General features: G+C 37.4%; 1 protein-coding gene across 1 annotated transcript in view; it reads right to left on the bottom strand.

The window, feature by feature from the left end:
• Positions 1-20,685, bottom strand: part of LOC104406521 (calcium-activated potassium channel subunit alpha-1) — a gene marked incomplete at its 5' end in the record, with an annotated part of 66,013 nt that extends 45,328 nt beyond the window's left edge. The window contains 4 exons of the mRNA XM_010015554.1: positions 2,636-2,828; positions 5,924-6,148; positions 9,215-9,338; positions 20,592-20,685. Of these exons, the coding sequence (XP_010013856.1) occupies positions 2,636-2,828; positions 5,924-6,148; positions 9,215-9,338; positions 20,592-20,685 (636 nt within the window). The remainder of the gene's footprint in view (positions 1-2,635; positions 2,829-5,923; positions 6,149-9,214; positions 9,339-20,591) is intronic.
• Positions 20,686-23,671: the final 2,986 nt, after the last annotated feature.

Genomic DNA, 23,671 nt, shown 5'->3' with positions numbered 1-23,671 from the left:
ACTCTTTCAAAGGATGGTGTTGGTGAGGAATGTCTTAATTCAAAATCATACATTCAGATCTAGAAAAATTCAGATTGTCAATACTTAAGGTTTGTACCATCTAATGTGTTGAGAATAATGTTATGTCAAATAAGGCAGAAATGTTTAAGCAAAAGTAAAATGACAGCTTGCTCTGTAAATAAAGGTACTTAATTGCCAGTAAAGAGCTGTGAGGTGATTCTAGTATGCTGCTTCTTGACCAGCAAAAGTTGAATCACCTAGTTTATGTAACAGTCATGATAGCTGTGTCCACCATATGTTAAAGTTGCATTTCATAGACAAAAATGTCACACTGGATATAATTTCCAGTGAAGTTTGTGCTATCTACTGATCTAATTGCTTCTGACAGCCTAACCATTGTATTCAAGGTCTTTCAAGAAAATTTACTGTACTGAAAGCAATGCAACCAATTCAGGAGTTGTGGATACCGTAAGCAGAGAATTTACTAGGAAGACAATTATTTTCTGAAGCAACTGGTTTTAGAAGAAAAAGTACTGTCCCTATTCAGTACTTGCAACTAAAATTGGTGGCTGGTTTCCTGACTTATGTTACACCCTTTTTCCCCAGAAAAGCTAAAGAAAAAGTCACATTTTTTACATGCAGACTGATATTTACCTGAAGAAATTACCAGAATTTCTAAGTATGTGCTAACCTATCATGCCTCTGCTTCTCTGCATCAGCTACAAGGAATATGGCTGAAGGGATTTAGACCATGGCCACAGTCTACACTTCATGACCTACAGGGGCTATGCTTCAACAGCAACCTGGATATTATAGAATCACAGAATAATTCAGGCTGGAAGGGACATCAGAGGGTCTCTAGTCTGACTTCCTGCTCAAAGCAGGGTCAGCTATGAGGTCAGATCAGGTTCTTCAGTGCTTTATGCAGTCAGGTCTTGAATACCTCCAAGGATCAAGAATAAAAAATGACAACTGTTCATGTGGTGCACAAGATTCTTATATTGCTAGGTCCAGTGTACTCCCAGAAAAAAAATGAAACAGTTAAGTGTTGGAAATATCACTAACCTCTGAGCAAAGGGAGAAGAAGGAAATTCTTTCAGACTGTTCCTCAAGAACAGGAAGGAAGGGAAGAAGGGGTGAGACAAACGGATTCTATGTCTTGGTTTTAATTATGTATGTGATAGGAGACTGAGAGTAACCCACCAGTTGCCAGTAGCCTGGTAATGAAAATACACATTTGGTTTTGAGATACAAAATTTCAGACCCAGGTCTAAATCAGCAAAACAAGGAACCTCCATGCCTGCCTTCCACTTCTGCAATGAATTTCCTAAACATGACTATAAGTTATCATAGGGTGAGCAAATCAGTCTCACAAATTTTTAAAGGAAGAACTCTAAAATTTTGGTGGTTGTATCACTTCCAGGCCACAGATTTGAAACTTCAAACACTCACAAGATTGAAAGAACAGTTCCTTCCTCTCCTTCTCTAAAGCTACTTGTTATAAAAGAAACTATCCAACCTGACTTTGAAAATTTGAAACTTTTAGTTTCCTGGTACAATTTAATTCCATCATTAAATTCCACAATGCTATTGCCAATTCTAAGAAAAAAATTTCCATGTTCAAGAAGTTTCCATACTCAAGAAGTTAACAGTACTGGCTCTGATTTTTGGTTCATAATTCCTATTTCCTGATTAGAGTGTAAAGAGGAAAACTGAATTTAATTTTACTTCTCACAGTCCTTGAGGCGAAACTATCTCTAGGTCAGGCCCACAGGGAAACTGCAGACCAAAGCACTATCCTTTCTACACCTACACTTATAGCAGGGCTAGATCCAGAGGGAATATTTACTGCAGCACCTAATAGGTTTATCAAAGGTAGGACTTCAGTTGCATAAGCTGAAAGACCCTTCAGGGATGGGAAGAAGATTGTTTTTACACTGATGGTCTTTGCCAGGGTGCTTATGAATGCTTTGCAGCTGTTTTGCAGAGGCACAGTTGGTGTAAAATAGCCTTTGGCTACCTATGAATCAGTCCCCTACTACCAGCAAAGACTGAAGGATTTTGTTTAATGTCCTCACATGCGATGAGTACATGTCAAACCATGGGAAGAAATCAGCTTTGAGCTAATTTTAAGTGCCTTTTTGAGCAGGAAGGCACAGAAACTGTAAAGACAATTTAAAATGCTTATTCTTTTTATTTTACTTTTTGGCTTGTATCACTGAGCTTTTTTCTCTGTGTCTGCAATGTATGGTACATAAAGACAGAAGCTTCAGGTATTCGTAAGTGAGTATGAGTTAACTTTGGCTATATAACGGTAACTGCCCTGGTAAGAAAGCCACAGAGCAAGGCAGGGTGAGAAAGCAAAGATTTTATACATATATATCCGTTAGGAAAATTTTAAAATGACAAAAAATTCCAGCTTCATGTTCATTCATTTTTCCTCTACAAGATGCGCTTTGTGATGTAGCAGAGAAACGACGTGACTGTCCCTTTAAAAGCCATCATACCAATCAGCAGGTTTAACTGTCAAGCAAGCTGATGTAGGGCTCTTTGAATTACTGAGTGAGGGATATTCTTCCTGCCAGGTCCTGTCCCCTGTAGGCACTGCAGAGAAGTATTATAGGGCAGTCCTTACCTTGGGAATTAGCCTGCAAGACCCCAATGCTGTCATCAAACTGCATAGATTTGATGTTGAGTGACGCCAAGATGCATTCCTTGTCCTGCAGCGAAGCATCATCAATATTATTCTGATTGGCTGACAGGATAACGCACATGTCGCAGAGGTTGATGTTGACAGCCCTTAAATCAGCCCGACTTAATGGCGTACCCTTCGGCACAGAGAAAAAAAAAGGGGGGGGGGGGGGAGCAGGAAGGGAAAAAAAGAAAAACAAATTAAAGATTGAGAAGGAGCTTTGGGAAATTATTTAACAAGTATCTTTTTTATGCTCTGACATTAAGCTGGTCTAACTATGTGCCAGGGAATAGGAGATGTGTGCTAATCTAAAGGGTAGTTGATGCTGATGGCAGCATTTTAGGTTCAGTCTCAATACTCAGTCAAGCTATTACTAACAAACAAGAAACAGGAATAATGCCAGCATTCTCCATCTCATCGGTGACTTGAAATTGTCTTGATTTAAGTTGTTATCATGTGGCAACCTCTGGCTCTCTGAATGTAACAAGGGGGGTGTTTTAAATGTCTATCTACTACCAAGTCACAATGGTCTTGGGCAGAATAGCAATTTAAACAGAAAAGCATTATGTGTCCTACACATTTGAAATGCAATCAGGATAAAGCTATTTTTTTTCTACCTGAAGCAATATAGAGAAAAGGTTAATCCTTTTCACTGCATGTTTTTGGTGCTTCTAGAAGGAAAACACACTGATCTTCAAAGGTGTGTGTCTAAACCCTTTGAAACAAAACCAAGACTTGATTTTAATGGGCACAACTCATGCAACCTTCCCTGCTTCCACAATTCTCAGAGACTGCAATAATTAAAATGTTGTGGTAGTCTGTTTCATAGTTAATACAACCAAAACATGACACTTAACCTGGTATGTTTTGTTTAAAGATAACACTTGCCTTTCACATCCAATGTTCCACATCTCTATTTAGAGAATATTAAGTTTATGTCACAGGGGCTACAAGGTCAAGGAAAAAGAAAATATTTTTTTTTAATAGAAGCTAGATTCTGCTCTGCTGCCTCACACGGTTGGTACCCAAAGATCCTAATGATGAAGAGGAGACTAAGTTGTCCCCTTGTCACACGGTGACTTTCATAAAACCAAGTCAAGACCTTACTCTTCCATCTCCTGATCACTCATGGTGAACGTCTCCTGAACTCCACTGACACTGTTCAATGCAAAAGTTAATTTGAAATACACAAGTGAAGGCAGAGCTCAATTCTTATTCAGTAATTGCCACCTAGTTCCAAATACCAGCCTGACTATTCCATGTTACTTTCAATAATCTGAGGCATGAAATATTGTGGAAAACAGTATATATCAAACAGATATGATTGAGTTATAAAGCACTCAAAATTTAGGATACGATTATTCCTGCCACCTTAATTCTGCCCTTTGTGTATGTACTGTGCAGCATGTGAAGGAAGATTCCTGTGGGGAAAAATAATATGCAACCATGTAATTAAAGACTTACTCCTAATGATTTTATGCAAAGAGACAGAATTAAGGCTGCCTGAGGATATTTAAAACTGGCATTTGCCTACTTTTTAAAAGTTTAGTCAGCAGCTTAAAGGCCACTTTTAATACAGACTTTAAATGAAATTTCCACCTTTCTTCAGAACAAATGTTTTTATATTCAGCTGTAACCACATCCCCATCAGATAGCAGCAGCAAGTTTTATCTTGTGAACCAAAGCACAGGGAAAAAGGAAATGAATGCATGGCCTCCCTTTAACACATGATTCCTGACAGTATTAAACTCTAGTAGACTTTTAAATTAGCACAATTAGATCAGAATAATGCTGACATATTTACCTCTATATCACCATTTTGAGCCAGATAAGCAAAGAAAAAAAAAAAAGCAAAAGCAAGTCTGTGGTCTTCAGCCTCTCGGTTACTGTGTACAATACAATTCCTTTAATTATTCTGTATGTTTAAAGGTGCATCAACTATTTAAGCTGTTTATGTTGAAACTGATTGGGGAATGTAAAGGTGGTGTACGTTTCCTTAATGTAGCTTCGGAATTCAGAATCAAAACTTTACAAATACACCTTATGTAGTGGGCAGCTTGGATTCTATTCTGCTCCACATTTCAACAACATTATTAATTTAATTCTGATTTCTTAGTCTTTATCCTTCAAATTGACTGGAATTAAAAGGGATTGGCAGGAAGAGGAGGATATTATCTGACCAAATCTGATATTGACACCATTTTTGTGACAGCAGAGAATCTTGTGACACCATCTGTTGGATCAGTTTACAGAAAAAAGCCAAAGGCTAACACTAAAACTGCATTTACAGTAACAAAGACCTACAGCCTGAATTAATCAAAAAGTGAAGGCAGTCTTTTCATTCTATAGCTATTTTCCCACTTAGTTTAGGTTACATCCATCATTGATTTGTTTATTTTTAACTGCTGAAATGTAATTATTAAGAACTGGTAAATTCCTATTTTTTCTTTCTGATAAAAACGTCCAATCTAACTTCACTCTGTAATGTACAGAGCATCCTCTTTTGTACGTATACTGTGTGCTCATTTCCCTCCTTCCTACATCTCTGTAGGTCATTTACAGCTATGACCTCCTAGCTTGGAGGGCTTCATTTGTTTGTCCAAGAGCTCGATTACATTTTGGGCACATGACTGTATGATAATGAGATATAGGAGAAAAGGGAATTGTGTGATTTTAGTGGTTGTCCCTACTAAAATCAACAGGATCTTTTCACTGATTTCTAAAGGCTCAGGGTTTTGCCATACTTCCATATTCAAGTATGGCAGGACTCTGAACTGAAACGCTATGGCAATGTTCCTTATAAAACAGGCCAGCCTAAAGGAATTTTTTATGAACATAGATAAATATTATTTAGATAGAGTAACGATATTTTTTTCTCCAAAGGTTTTGTGGGTATAAATACATAAATAATGTCATAAACCACTACTGTCACAACATCAGAACTGGCTACACGCAGTGAACTACAGTGAATGTTCAATATATAACACAGCTAATACATTTGATAGCAGCTGAAATTCATCCGATGAGGATGACAAGGAACCAAACACTGTGGCAAATATCTTCTAATAAGGTCTCACAGGGCTCTGTTTTCACAGACACAGTAAAGGGAAAATCTAAGTCCTCAGGCCTGTAAGTAGACAAAAGTAAAAAAGCCTAAGATCAAAGTCAACACGAATCTGTCCAGTTGGTGTCCTAAATAACAAAATATCAATAATATGGCTTTGGACTTACAGGCAAGATTGAAACCTTGGGGAAGTTATGCAGTGTCTCCCATTCCCTTCTCAGGTATTCAAGTGAACCCACAAACACAATGTGCTTGAGTTCATGGTAGTGAAAGTTGCTGGCTCGTAATGGCATCACTAAATTTCTTAATCCAATCAAAGCAGATTTAACATCCCCAAATATGCAAACGACTACATGCCCACTTAAAACTGTCATCGCTGCTTCACTTCGAGTCTAAAAAAAAAACAAAAACAAAAACAAAAAGACAAGGGAAAAATGAAACAAAGGGAAGCTTAAATCATATATTGAGTTTTATACCAGGAAAAAACACAACTGTCAATATCATTCATGCACAAAGAAGCAGTTTAATAATAGCTGTTCATTTTACCCTTATTTATCCTTCATTAAATGTGCTCAGCAGAAGAAAATTTTGTTCTTGTTTGCAGATCCTTCAGTGCTCAAGAAGACGTTGTACTGCACCAAATTCTGGTCCTATAGATGTTTCTACAAATGTGGATTCAGACTCTCATTGCAATTTAAGTACTCTGGGTTTAGCCAAGAACAGAATTTGACCTACTGTGCATTTAGCCACTAGAAGGATTATAGAAAAGAGATGCAAAACCATGACTTAGCTGATGAATCAATGGGGTTTTTTTTCAGGACCAGTTTGAAAAGGAAAATGTGAGTGCCTAAAGACCTTAGCAGGGATTTGTGGTATTACACATATCTTGTGAATGGAGGACCACATTCTTAGTCAAAGTTCTTATTTTAGGACAAGCTGTGACTACCCTGAGAAGCAATCAAAGAATGCTCTACAGTGCTCTGCTTTACAATGGATGTCCACTGTACTGAGCTTCTCTCAGTAAGAAAAAACTAGTGTGATTGTGATTAACACTAACTTTTCAGGTCTACTGGACTTCCTGAGTTATTGAATAGAAAGAAGGAAAAAAATTCTCTCGGAGAACATTTGAATGATGTTCAGAATTATCTTCTTGTCTCAGTGACAAGAATAAATTTTTGCACTAATTTCATCAGTGGTAATGTCAGTTGAAAAGGCAACTCAAACACCAAGATGATGAAATAAAGTTATTCAGAAAAAATTACCTTCATTTCTGGGGCCAGTCTTAGCATTTTTGCACTCCACCAAGTAGCTGCAGATCCACTGACAGTAAAATGCCAAGAAGTTGTACACTCAGTACCATTACACAGAAGCTTTGCAAATGAATAAAACTAAACCAATAGTGAACTGCAAAATTTTTCCCTCTCTTGTCTTTTTTCCAAATTATGGAAGGATGACAATGTGCAATAAAGATCAGAATATGCAGCAGAGGTGTTCACCAAGTAAGAAGAATGGGAACTGATTAGAAGTTTTTTCATCAGTTAAATACATCAGCTTTCAATCTCCCTGGGGCAATTACACTGATTTCATACAAGTCTATCAAGAAAGTGGTCTTGGACCTTTAAAGAGCAGAAGACGTGAGTGAATGCTCAGGTGAAGCATGTAAGTTGTCCCATGCCTTTGCCTATTGGTCTGGAATACTCAGACTTCACAAGACAGAGACCAAGTCGTGAAAGAAATTATGCAAAAAATGTCACTCTATAGTAATTTATGTAGCCATATACATTTGATTGTAGGTCAAAACTGTCTTACTACCTGATACTGCTGGAATCTCACAGAGCCAAAATGGACCTTTGGCAGAAAAAGGAATTATTTTCTGATTGAGGCATTATCAAGTGTCAATTAGAAGACAACCTGGGAAATCCCGTAGTCTTCAAATTATGTAATAAACTGTACATGTGTGGTCTGTAAGGACAGCATTAAATTTGCATGGATGTGAATGTACACATAAATTGTGGACTGTGAGTTTGAAAGGTGTATAGAAGCATTTTGCTGGCAGCGTCTTTATTGGTGATGATGCATGAGGCAGAGAGAAGCTGGCCAGACTTACAGATACATGGGCTAGTAGAGGGAAAAACTGACATGGCATCACCAAGAGATGATAAATGAGGCACTCCACAACACCATTTTTTGAAAAACGCTTTACAAAGTGGGACAACACATAAAGGTTGTGGACTAAAATGTGTTTAGAGCATGAACGCTGATATTGATCTCTGTCTATTACAAAGTACTGTATAGCAGGGCTGCCTCTCCTTGCTCTTGCTTATCTAGAATCACAGAATGGTTTGGGTTGGAAATGATTTTAAGATCATCTAGTTCCAACTCCTCTGCCGTGGGCAGGGGCACCTCCTGCTAGACCAGGTTGCTCAAGGCCCTGTGCAACCTGGCCTTGCACACTGACAGGGATGGAGCATTCACAAATACATATAAACGCATACTATTTAAAGCTGTGCAGCCAAACTCTGTCTCACAGCTCAGTTTCTAGAATTTCAAATTTACTTGCTTGACTGTTTAAACAATTGTAGGCAATGTCACGGTTATTATAGAAACCCTTGAGGAGAAGTGGAGACAAGCTTTTAACCCCTGATTGCTAGAATAAACTGGGGCTGTCACCATCGGAGGCTACACCATGCTACAGTGCAGGAAAATCTAAGAGAGCAGGCTCAGGAAAAGCTTTATAAGGTGTGACAAAGTGAAGATCCACCAGGGAGTTCATTTCAAATATCATCAGTTTTGCATTTGAGATCTGGAGTGAGTTAGTTGTTACGCTTAGGTATGAGTACATGAACACAAGTGGCACAAACTTTCACCAAGCAAAATAGACTGTGATAGGCCTTCTAATTATTTGTAATGACTTGAGTCAGTTTGATGGCTTCCCCAGCTAAACAAACAAAACAAACATAGACTAGGCTTACCGCACCATGTTAGAACGGCAGAGTAGTAGTAGTACTTACTCTAGCCTATTTAGGCATCTTGAAATGTTGTAAATTGAGAAAGAAGTTCTAAGAGAGTGAAATTCATATCAACATAGAAGAGAGAATGCAAAGCAACACTTGTCTATATTAGTCATAACTGATTTGTGTAAGGAGATAAATTTGAGTATGTAAACATTTCAATATTTCCAACCTTAATCTTCTAAAGATTTAAATCAAATATGTAAATTTCATATTATGAAAAAGAAATTCTCTATTTTGGACCAATTTTTATTGCTGCTTTTGGCATACAGATTTATATAATCATAATTCTTTAACCAAAATGCCAGCTTTGGTTTCACCGTGCTTAGTTTCTGATTTCAATACGCTAGATTTAATGACAGTAGAGATTAATTTATTAACCCATTAGACATCAGTTCTATGGTTCAAATAACCTCTTTTCAAACACAGCTTATCATCAGTACCTACCAAAATGACCTTTTCAATGTCCTTGGCTGGACACCAATGAAACATCCCTGTAGAGTCATATTTTTTCACATTGGCATCCATGTTGTCAATCTGCTCATTGCCAGGAATTAACAAGGGGTCATGCCTGGGGAAAAACAAGTTGAGGACAACATAAGTGGAAAATATTATGAATTATGGATGAAAAGATATCCCAAGAGCTGTGTACAAAAAGGGATAAAAGTAAAAAAATGAAATGCATTTACACTTTAATATGCTTTCAAGGCAGGCACTTTTAAACAAAAGCTGAATAGAAAAGTTAGTTTTTAAATTTTGGGTGCAGTTTTGAGGATTTTCTGTACTCTTCCTACAGCAAAAACCATATAATTTTAAGCAGGGCTTTCTGACACCATCACAGCCATAAAAGACTTTTTCTTACCAGTCCCACCCATCCAAAATATATATCAGAGTTGCTATAGGCATCTGCAGTGAAGAAGAAGGGAGAGGAACAGAGCCCCATGCTGACTGACTGGCATAGGTATGGAAAGCCAATTACTCGCTTTTACCACATACAACTTCTGACGTGATGCTCTTCGCAGTAAAAGCTTTAACAGGCTGCACTTTAAATATTTTAGCAATTTGCCCAATCATATTTTGCTTTCCCAAACTGAAGCCCTTTAAAGATTCAACAGTATGTCATTTTGGACCAGACTGACTAACAAATGCCCACATCTGGAATACATGATTTCTATACTAAACAACAATGTCCATTTTCTCTGACAACTCTACCTGTGATAGCCTTCGAAGTGTTTACAGCAAGATTTTACAGTACAAGGCTTCTCAAAGGAGAAGCAAATAAAAGACATTTTTATAAACTTGCTCTCCAGCTATATAGTTACATCTAAGCACAGACACATACATACAGTTCTTTCTTTAATTTATATGCTAAAATGAGACATTAAGCTAAGTACTAAGTGACTCCAGCAGTCTCAGGTGTTAGTGAGGACCCCTCAGTGACTGCAATATACAATAGCATTAGAAGGAGGACAGTGTTCACAAGGCACAGGATAAACTGATCCTGAAATGTTCAAGAGGGGAATAGAGCTTTCATTTCAAAGATGAAAATATTTGCAGTGTAGGAATATACAAAAGACTCTCAAACAGGTATCCAAATTTTAAAGCAGTTTGCCTTTTAAAGCCAAAGAAAGGTATAATCTCTAATTCCATCAGGGTGATTAATTTCTGTAATTCTATAGCCACTGACTGTATATCGATTGAAATCAGTTGAAAATTCTCATTCATTCCACTCAAACAGGGTCAATTCCACAGAAAGTGGCTTAAAAGTCGAGAAACTATTAATACAATGTTCCATTTAAACCAGAATCTTTTGATGCTTTAGGAAAAAGCACTACACTACGTGGCAAAAGCATGTCATCTGGCAAAAGAAACACTATGTTTTCAGTTTTTTTACAGTCACTCAACATATAGTGAGTACAGTCAGATACAGTTTAGTGCGTTTCAGCCACTGGCAACAGAAAAGTCTCAAGGGGGCTACCTGGAGTCTCTAACCCTATTCCAGGTTTAATAATGAAAGTCCTTGCATAAGTGTGCTCCCTCTTTTGTAGGACACAGAGGTGACTTACTGGTGCGTTTTTACTATCTAGAAAAATACCTAGCTTCTGCATTCTCATCAGCAAGCTGCAGCCATGGTACTTTTGACTGAGAGCTAACTGTGATGTTGTTCACAGGGCATTCCTTGCTGCTCATAGTGGCATATGATACAGTAAGGTCTGCAACCACGAATACAATTCCATTTGAAGGTTGTACTAATAACATTCAGACAATATCTAGTGGTGCTCTATCCTAGCTATTTTTAATGATGGAATGTGTTGCCTATGTGTTTCAAAATAAGAAACTTTGCCAAAAGGTCAAGAAACTTCAGGAGCTTCCACTGAAAAATGTTTTTCTTTCTGGTGTTTTTGTGGTTTTGAGTTTTTTTTTCCCAAAGCTTTCACAAGACATTTTGCCACAAGTGTTGTTAGCAGAGCACTGAAACAAGAGCGAAGTTCAGTGATCAAATCAACTCCTTTTCCTTACAGAAATCAGATGCATCTAGGAAGCAAATTTCTTTCTCTTTTTCGCTTCATCTATAATATAGACTATACATAAAACTATAATAAATCAATTTGTAAAAATGCCACATTCCAATTTCTAATCAGTGTTTCTTTTCTGCTCTAAGATTTAAAACTACATAGATCATCTGAAGCTTTCACACAAATGAGTATTTAGTAATACTCCAATCCCAGTCACGGAATGGACACAATTTGAAAGTAGTCTTATAACAAAGCAGGTGATAACAGATATCTGATATCAAATTATGGTCAAATACCTTGAGGTCTGAGGCAATTTTTAGTGTGTGAGTGCTTAAAGTCTAGATATCTTTTGGTTAAGGGCCCTACGTCCTAAAAGGGAATATTCAAAACAGCTTGTGCCAAAGATTTATTAGAAATTTACCTCAAAGCTATATTTCCCAGTTATCTTAGGTTTACACAGAAGTGTGCTAGGGAAGGAATATAACTCCCTATTGAAGTTTTAGGTAACAAATTGATTTTTTTTTATTTATTTTTTTTTAAAATCAATGTATGCACTGATTTGCAATATGATAAACTGGATCCCCTGCTTCACTGCTTGGAGTACAGCAAGTGGCAGCCTCAAAAGAAGCAAACAGGATGGGTCATTTAATAAGAAAGTAAGCTAATAGATAATATTGTATCACTTTTACTCTAGGAGAATGGATTATTGCCAGAGAAGGAAACCGTGGTAAGATTAGCCATGCTTTGTATTTCAGTCTGGGTTTCTTTATGTGTTTTTGTTTACATATGTGTTTACATAGGTCTGGTTTTGTTTACATAGGCATTTTTAAATTTAAATCTTCTGGGATAAGCTATTATGTTAGCCTCTTTTTAATCTATGATTTTTCATTCTCAGGAAAGCAATCCCTGAACATGTCTATGGAGATTGAAAACTCTTTACTACTAAGGTCCAACTTTGCCCTCAAATGTTAGAAGAAACGCTGGCTTATGCACTTTGGCATTTCTAGGGTTTTTATAAACATGGTTATTTTATGAAGTAATACAGTAATAAAACAGCATTACCAGTTTGGACACACACGCTCTCATTAATCTGATGATCTAAACCTGTTTTGCAAATACTAACAATTAATTAAGATAGACACTCAGAGGCCAAGGCTGTCAAATTGGCCTAAGGGGTTTGGACACCCTCTTCCCGTTAAAATTTATATTACACAAAGCATTACAGTTGTTGCCCTTACAGCCAAATCATGGACCAAATACTTCTAGAGCCTCTCTGGCCCCCTCCCCCTTGAAGATGGCCCTGTCAAGCCATGCTTGAGTCACACTGGCAGTTTACTGTGGAAATGCTTATATTAATGCTGTAGTTATTATGTTCTCCAGGTCTGTAAAGTCATGTTTGAAAAATTCAGATTACAAGAAGAAAATCACCTACTATCAATTAAAATGCATAGTGGGTTTTTTTGTTTGTTTGTTTGTTTTTTAATTGAGATATTGGCTTTTATGGCTTGCAATCACCAAAGCATTTGATTATTCCAGCTACAAAAAGACATGCATGGGAAAAAAGGAGTAAAAGTTAAATTTCCCTCATCCATAACCCCAGTTTAAAAATAGCTTCTCTGGTTCTTACAGCAGATATTACATACACATGACTTGAAATGAAGAGCAAAATACAATCTTTTCTAGGTTTTGAAGAGCACATAATGCCACTTATGAGCAATTAAACTTGAAAACGATGCTAAATGCCATGCTACAGCTGCAACCCCAAAAAGCCTGCCTGGAAGACAACAGCCTTAAGCAAAACCAGAAATCTCACTTCCAGCAAATCTATTGCAAGTAAGTCAACATTACATTTTAAAGAGCACTACTTTCCTAGCACACATTTACAACTACTGCAAACTTACTTGGACTTCCTGAGTCTGGAACTTCTGAGAGGTAACTAGGGATGGACAGAACTGAAAAGACCATTCAGGACAAAAGGCCCCCTCATAAATGACTGTTGTTTAGCATACCCTTGTATTCTGTCACCTTTGTTTTCATCTTCTTTATCATTCATATGCAACTGAGCATATCCTCATCATACCCTCACTGATCTGCAGTTCCATATGCTGAGCACTGGGAATAAAAATACGACACGACCAGTAGGGACCGTGGTGTTCTTTGAAAATTAACTGTAATCTGTTAGTCTTTGCAAATCAGTAAAACAATGTCTTGGCTACATATTAGTCCGCCCTCCAATAAAATTCTCCTCATATAAATCAATGGCAAAACATCCCTGGGAACAACACAACTCCTCTTTAAGCTGTGTTCATTAAAGTCTGCACTTATGCTTTTCTCAGGTAAGTATAATATATCTGGATTTTGCCCCCAGAAAAATGTTTAGGAGTCTCCTGCTCAAGATTCAGTGTCTTTAAACTCACCTTGTGTTCAGTACACAAGCTTTGAGTTTTCCTACCTGACTCGGTTTGTGGATGTGTGTTTGCAAGTGTATGCACATACATACTTAATTTTAGGAGGAAGGAGTGGGTTCGCTAAAGGTAAGTTAGGAATTGAAGACACACTAGAGAATGTTTCATGCCTTTGAAGTTTCTCCTACAACTACCCTAACAAATTGTGGCAATTAACATGCTGTTAGATGTATGCAGCCAGTGCAGGTGCTAATAATTGAAAAAGCATTTAGAGCTCTTACACCCTGGTTGAATATTTCATGATGTGCTGCATGTTTCACTATTTACTCAGTGGGCCTCTGTCACTTCAATCTTCTCTGACTGCTTTGACTGGTGCTATAAAGCTCAACTGAGATAGAGTGACGGCTTGTCACAGGAAAACTCCACTGACTCCAGCAGGGGACTAGCTGTGAAGGTTGTCACGACATTCTGATGGAATTCAGCAAATGTTTTGTGACTAATACACCCAACATTTGTCGGCTACCATTAGCCATTCCCTGTGACCCTCTGCAGTCTGTCTGGATGGCATTAAGTTGTAATGAGAATTTGTTGCCTATGTGTGTTACGCTAATGACACTCTTACTGATCTTTCCTTTCACAGGTTAATCAGCAGTGAAATGTATAAGGATTCAGTGCCCACATGCACCGGGCTTTAGAGAAGAAAACCCAGTATGACAAGAGAAAGAAAACCTGCAGTTTACTGTTACATGCTTTCATGTCATATTCAGAGGCTATCCTAATATTGTCTATAATCTCACACTGACTTTTTCCCTAAATCTACAAAGAAGAATACATTTTATACAGTGTTTGGTACCTAGTGCCCTGTGCTTGTTTATGGGCTGAATTACAGTGCTAATACTAACAGTTCTCCTTCCTTCCCTCTTTGTCTGCCCAGATGTCGCTGGTGGTTTTTTCTATGCCCAGATGTCGCTCGTGGTTTTTTCTATCCTCAGAAGCCTTACTGAAGGGTTCACGTTAATTTATGCAGACTACTGAGTACATTGATATAGAGCTGTTTCCTGTAAGAATCTTGCTTGTGAAAGTATCTTGACACCTCAGGACATGCTCAGAATATGGTTCTGAAGTAAGACTACTGTCACATAGAAAAATAACAAAATAATTAACTTTTAGGCTTTTATATGAGCAATTTAATGATGGAGACAAGGCACACAGCCAATGTATCTTCTGGTTTTAATATTTCCCATTGATATCTACTCAAGCTGAAGAACTATCAATCTTGAGGGGCAGGAGAATGTACCTGGAAAAAAAATATTTCATTTGTAAAAAAACCCCACAGTTAAGTGGCATCATAAAATATAGGAGGGTTTTTTTGCCCCTTAGATGAAGTGTGTAGCTTTTATACCTTATGATAAAAGCTACCACTTCTGCAAGGCAAGTTTAAACTTGGTTTAAAGCTAAAGTGTTCTTTCTATTACCTTGATCTAAGTGGATCCTCTGTTGCCCTGAACTTTATAAAAATGCCTGTTGATTTCTACTGCTGAAAGTTTCTCCTTTTCTTTTCTGACACTGCTCTCTCATCTCAGAAACACTTCTGCAAGATTTCACAGTACTCTAAAAGGATGCATTATTGTTCTTATTCCCATGGTTTAAAACACAACTACCAATGGCAGCAACAGTCAGAGGGCTATACTACTTCCTATCATTCAAACCATTTTATTCTATAACTTCGTTAAAACCAGGCCTAAGACAGCATAGCAATTACTGAGTTACTCCTGTTGCTCATGTTGGTTGCAGTGAACTTGTAAAAAAGAATCAGGAAGTGAAAAGTACTATCAAATACCTGCTGTGCTGCAGCTCAGTTATCATTGCATATTAGCACTGCATAAAGTTAGTCTTGTAAATCCTCAACAAAGGATGTAAATTTTAGACTATGCCATAGAAATCTCCAAGGCTGAGGGACATAATTATAAACCATTATTATGATTAATCAGTGAGCTTTCTTCAAACCTTACCTTCATGCCTGGTTAGAGAGTCATAGAAAATCATCAGATTCAGCTTATTTTACCAGATTTTGCTTGAGAAATGTTCCCCTATAGACCTTCCGTTACTTCTTTTGGTTCCCATGAGAAAGCTCAGTTTCAGCTCATGGAAGGGCAGCACTACAATGGCAAGGCAATACAAATTCCTCCTGAGTGGCACTAGAAGAAATGGTGTATACATTCGAATGCAAGTAGCTGGGTGGGCAGAGGAGATAATGTACACAGCCATTGTTCATATACCTAAAATACTATAGCCAACTTCAGGAAAAAGTCCAGGAGGTTTCCCCTCAACTTCAGATAAATCTCACTAGGTTTCTGGAATCACATGCCAAAATGGTCACTTTTTTTCATGTCACTTAGCTGGGTCTTGACAGTCTCTGAGCAAGTTTTATGGTTTGGTTGGGAATTATTTTAGATCCTGGATCAAGAAAAATCCTCAGGCTTATGAAATTCTCCTTGGCAACACACTGAAAAGCCAGCGTCCTCTGATGCCTGTGATTCTTATGTGATCAGGGACACTAATGATAATGACCCTTTGCTGAGTATGCTGTGTCAACTACACCACTGCATTCAGAGTGGACAGGGACAAACTATGTTTGCTCTTCAGGCCCCTTGGGCCCTGTCATATGCTGTTTGTTCTTGCATTAAGAGGTAGTTTGACTCAGCTGGGCTGACGTTTCCTTCAAGTCAGTGTATTCCACTCATGCAGTAGCAGCTACCAAAGCATTAAGTGCAGACTTGAGCCCCTGCAACAATCCTTTTAAGTGGCTTTTTGATTCATATCCAGGGCTTTTCACATGTTTACTGGTCATTCTGGAATCCAAAATGACACATTAAAACAAAGCAAAACAAAACAAAACAAAAATTAGTTTTGCTATTTGATATTCAGGCAACAGAGCCTCCTCATAGTTAAAGTGGCTGTTCATCAATAGCATGCACCAAACCCTGTGACTGTGAGATGATGAACAGGTGACTTGATATCACTGCACAACACCAGAGGCAGTTCTACCTTTCTTCTCTGTCTAAGGAAGAAGGAGATCTGATTTGTGATCACCCTGCTACTCACAGCTTTCCTTCATCTTCCTTCTACTTCCTATTTAAATTTTACTTTTTATGGTAATAGGATGTCCTTGTGTTCACATCTCCACAGATGTACCAGTTTTTTTCCTATTGGAGTTTATTTTTAAATAATACCCATATTCTTGTGGGTTTAATGGGACAGACGTCTGTTGATGTAAACCAGATAGAAGTAATCATGACGATGCAGAGTATTTTTCTAGTTAATTTGTATTTGTAGCTGTAGTTGGAATTTGAAGGATTTATTTCTAATAGATTCTTCCACTATTGCATCAGTGTGATTCAGCTCATGTTATTTGATGTGATGCAGGATTCAGTTAGGATAGTGACTTTCTAAATGTGAATCTAGACCATCTGTGATGTATACAACAAACATTTGTATGCCTACCATCCATTAATTTCAGTTAGTAATATATTGGCATATAGTGACAACATCAAAAAGATTAAACTGAAAAGATGTCTTCAATTTATCTATCTGGATCATATGTGTTAACACAGCTTTCTACTTACATGTGAGTAAATCCCAAAAATTCCCTCTTTCTGATCAAGTCTAAATAAGCACCTGTCAGACTTCCTGTTGTGATGTCCCAGGGAATGCTTATGATACAGCTTCTGTCCTCTCTTCTACTCTGGTGATGACAGAAGTCATAAAGTTTTATCTTATGGCTAATACCCTCTTTCCTGATTTGCACCCCCACTGTGGAAATATGCAGCATTTTCAACATTATCTTAACTGCAGGGCTGCTCAGAAAGTGATTCCAAAGTCACAACTCACATTATAACTGATAAATGAACTTTTCGCATATTACTTATGTGAATAAGTACACGCCCTTTATATGCCCCAGACTTCTTGTCCTTCAGGCCCCCTCTAGATCCAGGCCCATAACTGAGGAAAATCTACCAAGTAGCCAGATGTTTCTGTGGGAGAAGCAGGGGTGAAGCTGGCTTCGAAAAGGAGTTTTTAAAGTTAATTTAGGAAAAATATTGCAAGGATAAATATCAGCTACAGACATGACAGTGTTTTAGCTGATTTACCTCTTGTGTACCTCTTTACCTGACATACACTAAAGATTTCTGGGCAGGAAAGGAAGTACCTGTCACTTTAGGTAATTCACGAGGATACAAAATAGCAGATAATACAGCCCACCTTTCTTTATCAGAAAGGAGAAAAGAGTTTGACTATTACACACAAAGCTTAACAGAGTTCTCTTCTGATTCAATCCACTTTGTCTTATTTAGCACCTTGAACCAAAGTTAAGTCAGTGTATATTAAAGGGTAAGACAAAGAGACAAGAGGTTGGGTCTGGGGAGAGGCTGAGGGTGCGAACACAGGGCTGGTGAATAAATTTAGCAGCAAGGGAAAAGAAAAAGAAAACAGTGTCTGGATTTGGAAGCCAGGCAAGTTCTCCACTCGCTGCTTGGCCTGTGTTTAGCAATTCTGATGTGCTACTGAGCAGACAGCTCAGGCTCAGGATGACTACTCTCCCTCAGTCCCTCTTCAGCAGGCAATGAAAGCAGGCTCTACTTTGAAAATCTTTCCCCATCATGCAAACTGACACAGGCATGCTTTTCAAAAACCCACAGCCAATCTGTTGATCATTACTTATTTACAAAGGCCTTCGGGCAGAAATTCCTGTAAAAACCATACTTGATACGGTATACACTAGCTTTTTCTGCTTGTGGAAAAAAGTACCCCTAAGGCTACCTCAAACCATCACTTTCTATTGCACATAAAATGTACCGTGTAACACTAAAGTATTTAATATATATGGTATAATATATCTACAGGAAAGGCATTTGTGTAGAAGTATGTTACCCTGTATTTGGTAATTTGATGTTTTGCTGAAGGCTATGACTTGAAAAAGCCTGCACCTAGTACAGAGGACCTGTCATCTCAGTACCCAAGAGCCAATAGAATAAAGAAGTACCCTTAAGCAGGAAAACTTTGACACAGCTTTGAAGCATATGAACACAGTATAACTCCCCAGAATTATTATTACTCAAGATCAAAGAAATGAGGCATACTTTACATAGCAAACAGGGACAGTGTGTTCAGCTCTCTCTCTCTTCCCCTCTCTTTATATCTATTTCCCCAAAATTTGGATTTGGCGGGTGTGTGTGTATGAATCTCCCACATGTTTAAAACTTTAAGTGGTTAAAACTATTAGCACCACATAAAAAGACTGTCCAAAGGGAAGTAAATTGAAAATGATGCTAGCATGACAACTGGCACCATAAAAATGAGCAGCTTTCCAGTATGTTCATTTTATTCTTCCTCATAAACTGTAAACAAGCATGTAAATCAGTGTCATATGGGCAGGGTTGAGCTAACAGGAAGGCAGAAAACTTTTAATGATACATTTAACAGAAATAGATGGTCAATAGGAAAAAAAAGCCACAGCAGGTTGCATCTTCCTCTGTCAATCAATCTCACTTTTGGTTCTGCAGTCTAAACAGAGATGAAGATGACTTCTAGAAGTTATGTCCTTGAATATACCCTATATTGCAGTAACAATAAACAAATATGGATGCTTCTATAACTGGCCAAAGAAAATTCTAGTCCACTGACTGAAATACAAAGAAGGATATTACCTAGCTGCATCCAGAATTGTTAAAGGAACAAAATAAATGTCATCAGTGATTTTATATATGGAAAGAACTATATATTCACATTATTTTTCTTTCACTTAACCTGTGTGACTACAGAGCAGTTACAGTTATACATACACTCAAACCCCAAACTGCATGAATGTGTCTGTTTATATATGTAAATAAGTTCACATTTTTCTGTGTATATATTTATAGATATACATATATATGTGCAGTGGAAAATCTCTGCTATGGTATTTAGTTCTGGATACAATTACGGACTGAGGTTCCAGCCTAGCTATTTAGATATGCTAATGCCTTCCTTGTAGAAAACTCCATGTCTGCTCTCTGATACTGTTCTGTCTGACAAGCAGGCAAAAGGTGAAGCACCTTTTGCAAATGCTACATTATTTTAATAGATTCCAATTCCTTGTTGCTTTTCTAGTTTTAACAAATCTTAGAGGTGGTTTGTCCTACGGAAAGAAACTACATAATCATAGAAAGGCATACTGGCATAAAATAATAGATACACAGCAACAGGGGTAAAATATCGCTAACAAGATGATGTTTTCGTCACCCACTTTTAGAGTATATACTACCCTCTTAAAAATGCCTGTATTTCATAATTAATGTGCTTTTAGCCTGACTAAAACTGCATTAGTTTTGAACTTTGCTTTGGCAAGTACATAGATTATTAGACTTTTTTATCAGTCTAAATCAATTAACAGAAATTTGATTTCAATCGACAGGATAAAAGGAAGGTAATATTCAGGTTCATTTTTGATTGTGATGATACATCTCACATATGGCCTTAAGTACAGAAAACAGTACTCAGAGGGAATCCAACAAAAAGAGAATTGCCTGAGGCAAACTAACCACATGAGTTCCCCTGATTGGTTAGTGCTATCATTAGTGCCACTGCTGTTTAAGAACTACACACGGACAGGACAGGGTGACAGCTAAGACTTTAAAGCCTATGTATTTTTCAAACAGCTTTTCAAACTGTTTTTCATGACAGAATTTTTTTCAGCTCTATCATTAACTGCTGACAAGCTGACAGAATAAATACTTCAGCCTTTCAGAAACGATCTAACGATCTTTTTTTTTCCATCCCTCTCCCCTTATTTTTGATGTGGGGGGAGGAGAAGAGGAAGGAAGGAAGAAAGGAGATGAAGATACAAGTTTCTTACAGTCTTACCTCATCAGTTTGGGTGAGGAGTTGGGTGAATTTCGCATGCCTCCATTTCGTTGCTTTTTTTTGGGTGATAGTGTTGACGGCTGCTCATCTTCAACTGGAAATATAAGGAACTCATGAGATTAAGTACTGCTCTAAGTGCAATGTGAAATTCAAGTGAAGTAGCAAAGAACACACACTCTATCTCCATTCACGCACTGATACTTCATTGCTAACATAGGCCCAACAATAATAAAAATCAAATACATGTTAGTCAAAGAGATTGGTTTGAAGGAGAAGCAGGGAAGAATACCACAGTTTTGAACACAGGCGTTCAAACTGGTTTCATACTTCAAAAACAAAGGAGCAGGGGACCACATTCAGGTTATTCGTTAAGAGTTATTTTCAGTTAATCTGCACTACAGAAAAGTAGAATTAGTGCTTGGCTATAGTCTCAGAAAGACAAAGTACTAAAAAGAAAGACAAAGCTGCCAGCCTGCTTTTGCTAATGAACTAGACACCAGTTGGTTCTTGCTGCTCACATGCCAAACAACAGAGTCTTCATGAAGAGATGTAAAATATTCAATGCCTTGATGTTCAATGATTCAGTTAGTCGAGAATGTGAATGCAGCCTGCCATTGTGCACATATTTCCAGCACAAGTCAGACCTCATCACTCTACCCTTCTCACAAAAGGGAGTTTTAACAAGAGTGAACAGAATGAGGTTGAATGGAAGTGGGGAGACAATACCTGTATAACAGAGGATGCATGTGTTATGCAATCTTTTAACGAAGATGAGGTGCATTTGCAATGACAAATCCAGATGTAAAATCACATACAGTTTTGCCAATCATAAACTACTCTTGGATAACCTATGTCACAATACATACTGCTTAAACAGGTGCAGCTTTTTAATAACTCATCTATAACAATTAACCATCATTTTTACTGCTTCAAGATTTTTACCACACTTGATAATCTGCACATGAGGTTTGCATGTGCTATCAAAGGGAATTTTCTTATGCCTGCTTTCTCAAATTCATACTAAGACAGATTTATTCAAATAAAAAGAAAGAAAAATACACCTCTTTTTTCATTCTATTGTTAACTAAAAAAATGTACTATAATATAATATTATATAATATAACTGATGCCTAGGAAGCTGTTACTTCAAAGCTAAAAGGAAAGACAGTAGTAGTAGTAGCAGCTATATTACAAGAGCTTAAGACACATTAGCAGTGCACAAGCAGAGGCTGGAAAAGAAAATAATTCTTATTGCAACAAGCTACTCAAGAAGAACAACAAAACCTGTGTATATGTAACCTACCCTAGGCCTATATGGGAAGAAATTAGCATTATCCTTCTGCTACAACCCTTTGCTGACACAGTTTTATTACAAACTGTATTCTAGCCATCATGTCTGTCTGTTTGGCCAAGTCGGCTATGGCACTTCATTTTACCTGGTCAAGACCAAAGGACTGGGCTCTGAAAAAGCAGATATGCTGACTTTTTAACTGATCTGACATCATCTAAGACATCAAGGGAATCAAAACAAAAGAAAACACCACAGAAGAAAAACTAAACTAAACAAAACCAAAAAATTGCCATTGACCTCTCCCAAAATGCCCCAAGAGTGGTGCAACAGCTCTCTAATAATTTTTTTTTTTTTCACTAGCTTAACTTTCTTTTCTTCTCAGGCATCACCCCCAAAGACAAAGCTGTTTTTTTCACATCTGACTTTTTTTTTTTTCCCCAAGTCAGCGTTCTATAGTGGAAATGCTTACTGAAGATTAGTCAACTACCATTCTTTGTTTGTCAAAGAAATAAATAAGCCCATAGGAAATTCTCAAAAATATACAAATTGAAATTTTCTTTCTGTGACAGTTTGTTTGGATTAAGCTAAATCACTTCAGTAGTTAGCTATTTGTAATAAGAAGTGAATACACACAGAATTATTTTCTTAGTACTATCTTTCTATTTCTGATTATAACAAAGTACCAGAACACCCTCTGCAAATCACTCCTTTGGCCTAGTCTTGCTTTAAACTTGCCTATCAAAAACTTATTTGTGTGTTATTCCACACAGACAATATGTTGCTTTCAAGATATACACTGTTCTCTCTTGTCCTTTCTAGGATATAAATATTCAGTTCCAATCTGATGAATCCACTACTTAAAAGACCAAAGAAACATGCAAAATGTTCCTTCCAGAAAACAGTTACAACTGATACATTTTACTCTCTTGGTAGTAAAAATTCTAAATTTCACTTAATTTAATCTCATTCCATGGGGTTACCAAATGTTTGTCAAGAGATTTAGTACTGAGTCATAAGTAAAGTCTACTGCTACACTATTTTAACAGTTTAAGGAAAATATACAGCCATCAGGATCGTGTGCAAAATCTTAACGCAAGTCAACTGTAGATGATATTACAGCCAGAAATATTTCCATTAACAATAGAAAACACTGTTAAAAAAGAGTAATTTTCCAAGTTTTCAGCTAGCTAATAAGACTCCTGTCTGATTCTTACAAATACTGCAAGTTAGTACAATAAGGATCTTTTGTACTACATAGTCCAACATTTGTGTTCTCCAGTGCGGCCAATTGCTACCCTGCTGTCCAATTAAATACCAAAGTCTTACTAGTATCAAGCATCCAGAATAACCATTTCTACTAGATTCCTAGTGGTCTGCAATTATTTTTGTTACTGCATCTACAACAAATAAGCTCCCTCATTTGATATGTGCTTGTCATATCCAAACTATGTTTATTGTCACCAACTGCCTGGAAAGTCCAAGGTTAATGTGTCTCATTAGTTAATATCTGTTAGCAAAGCCTCTGAGAGATCTTAATTTGTTGCTAAAGCAATGCCTTGCTTAAGCAAGGAAGCCATTTATTCTCATTGCAGCAATGAAAGGTGATCTATCTTAATGATATCACATCCAAACAACATTTTGTTTGGATGTGAAATCTGTGCGCAGAGTTTACGGGGGAGCTGCATATTAGAAATGCAGCTCTGTAAGAATGGGGGAAGGGAATCCATGCACCTGAAATATGCGAATGGTATATAATGGACACCATTACTTATGGCTTGGTTCCCAAAAG

This window comes from Nestor notabilis, unplaced genomic scaffold, assembly GCF_000696875.1.
Source record: "Nestor notabilis isolate BGI_N333 unplaced genomic scaffold, ASM69687v1 scaffold8410, whole genome shotgun sequence".
In the NCBI taxonomy this organism is placed as follows: domain Eukaryota; kingdom Metazoa; phylum Chordata; class Aves; order Psittaciformes; family Psittacidae; genus Nestor; species Nestor notabilis.
Note: the sequence above shows the minus strand (reverse complement) of the source record. Positions and strands in the feature narration are given on the sequence as shown.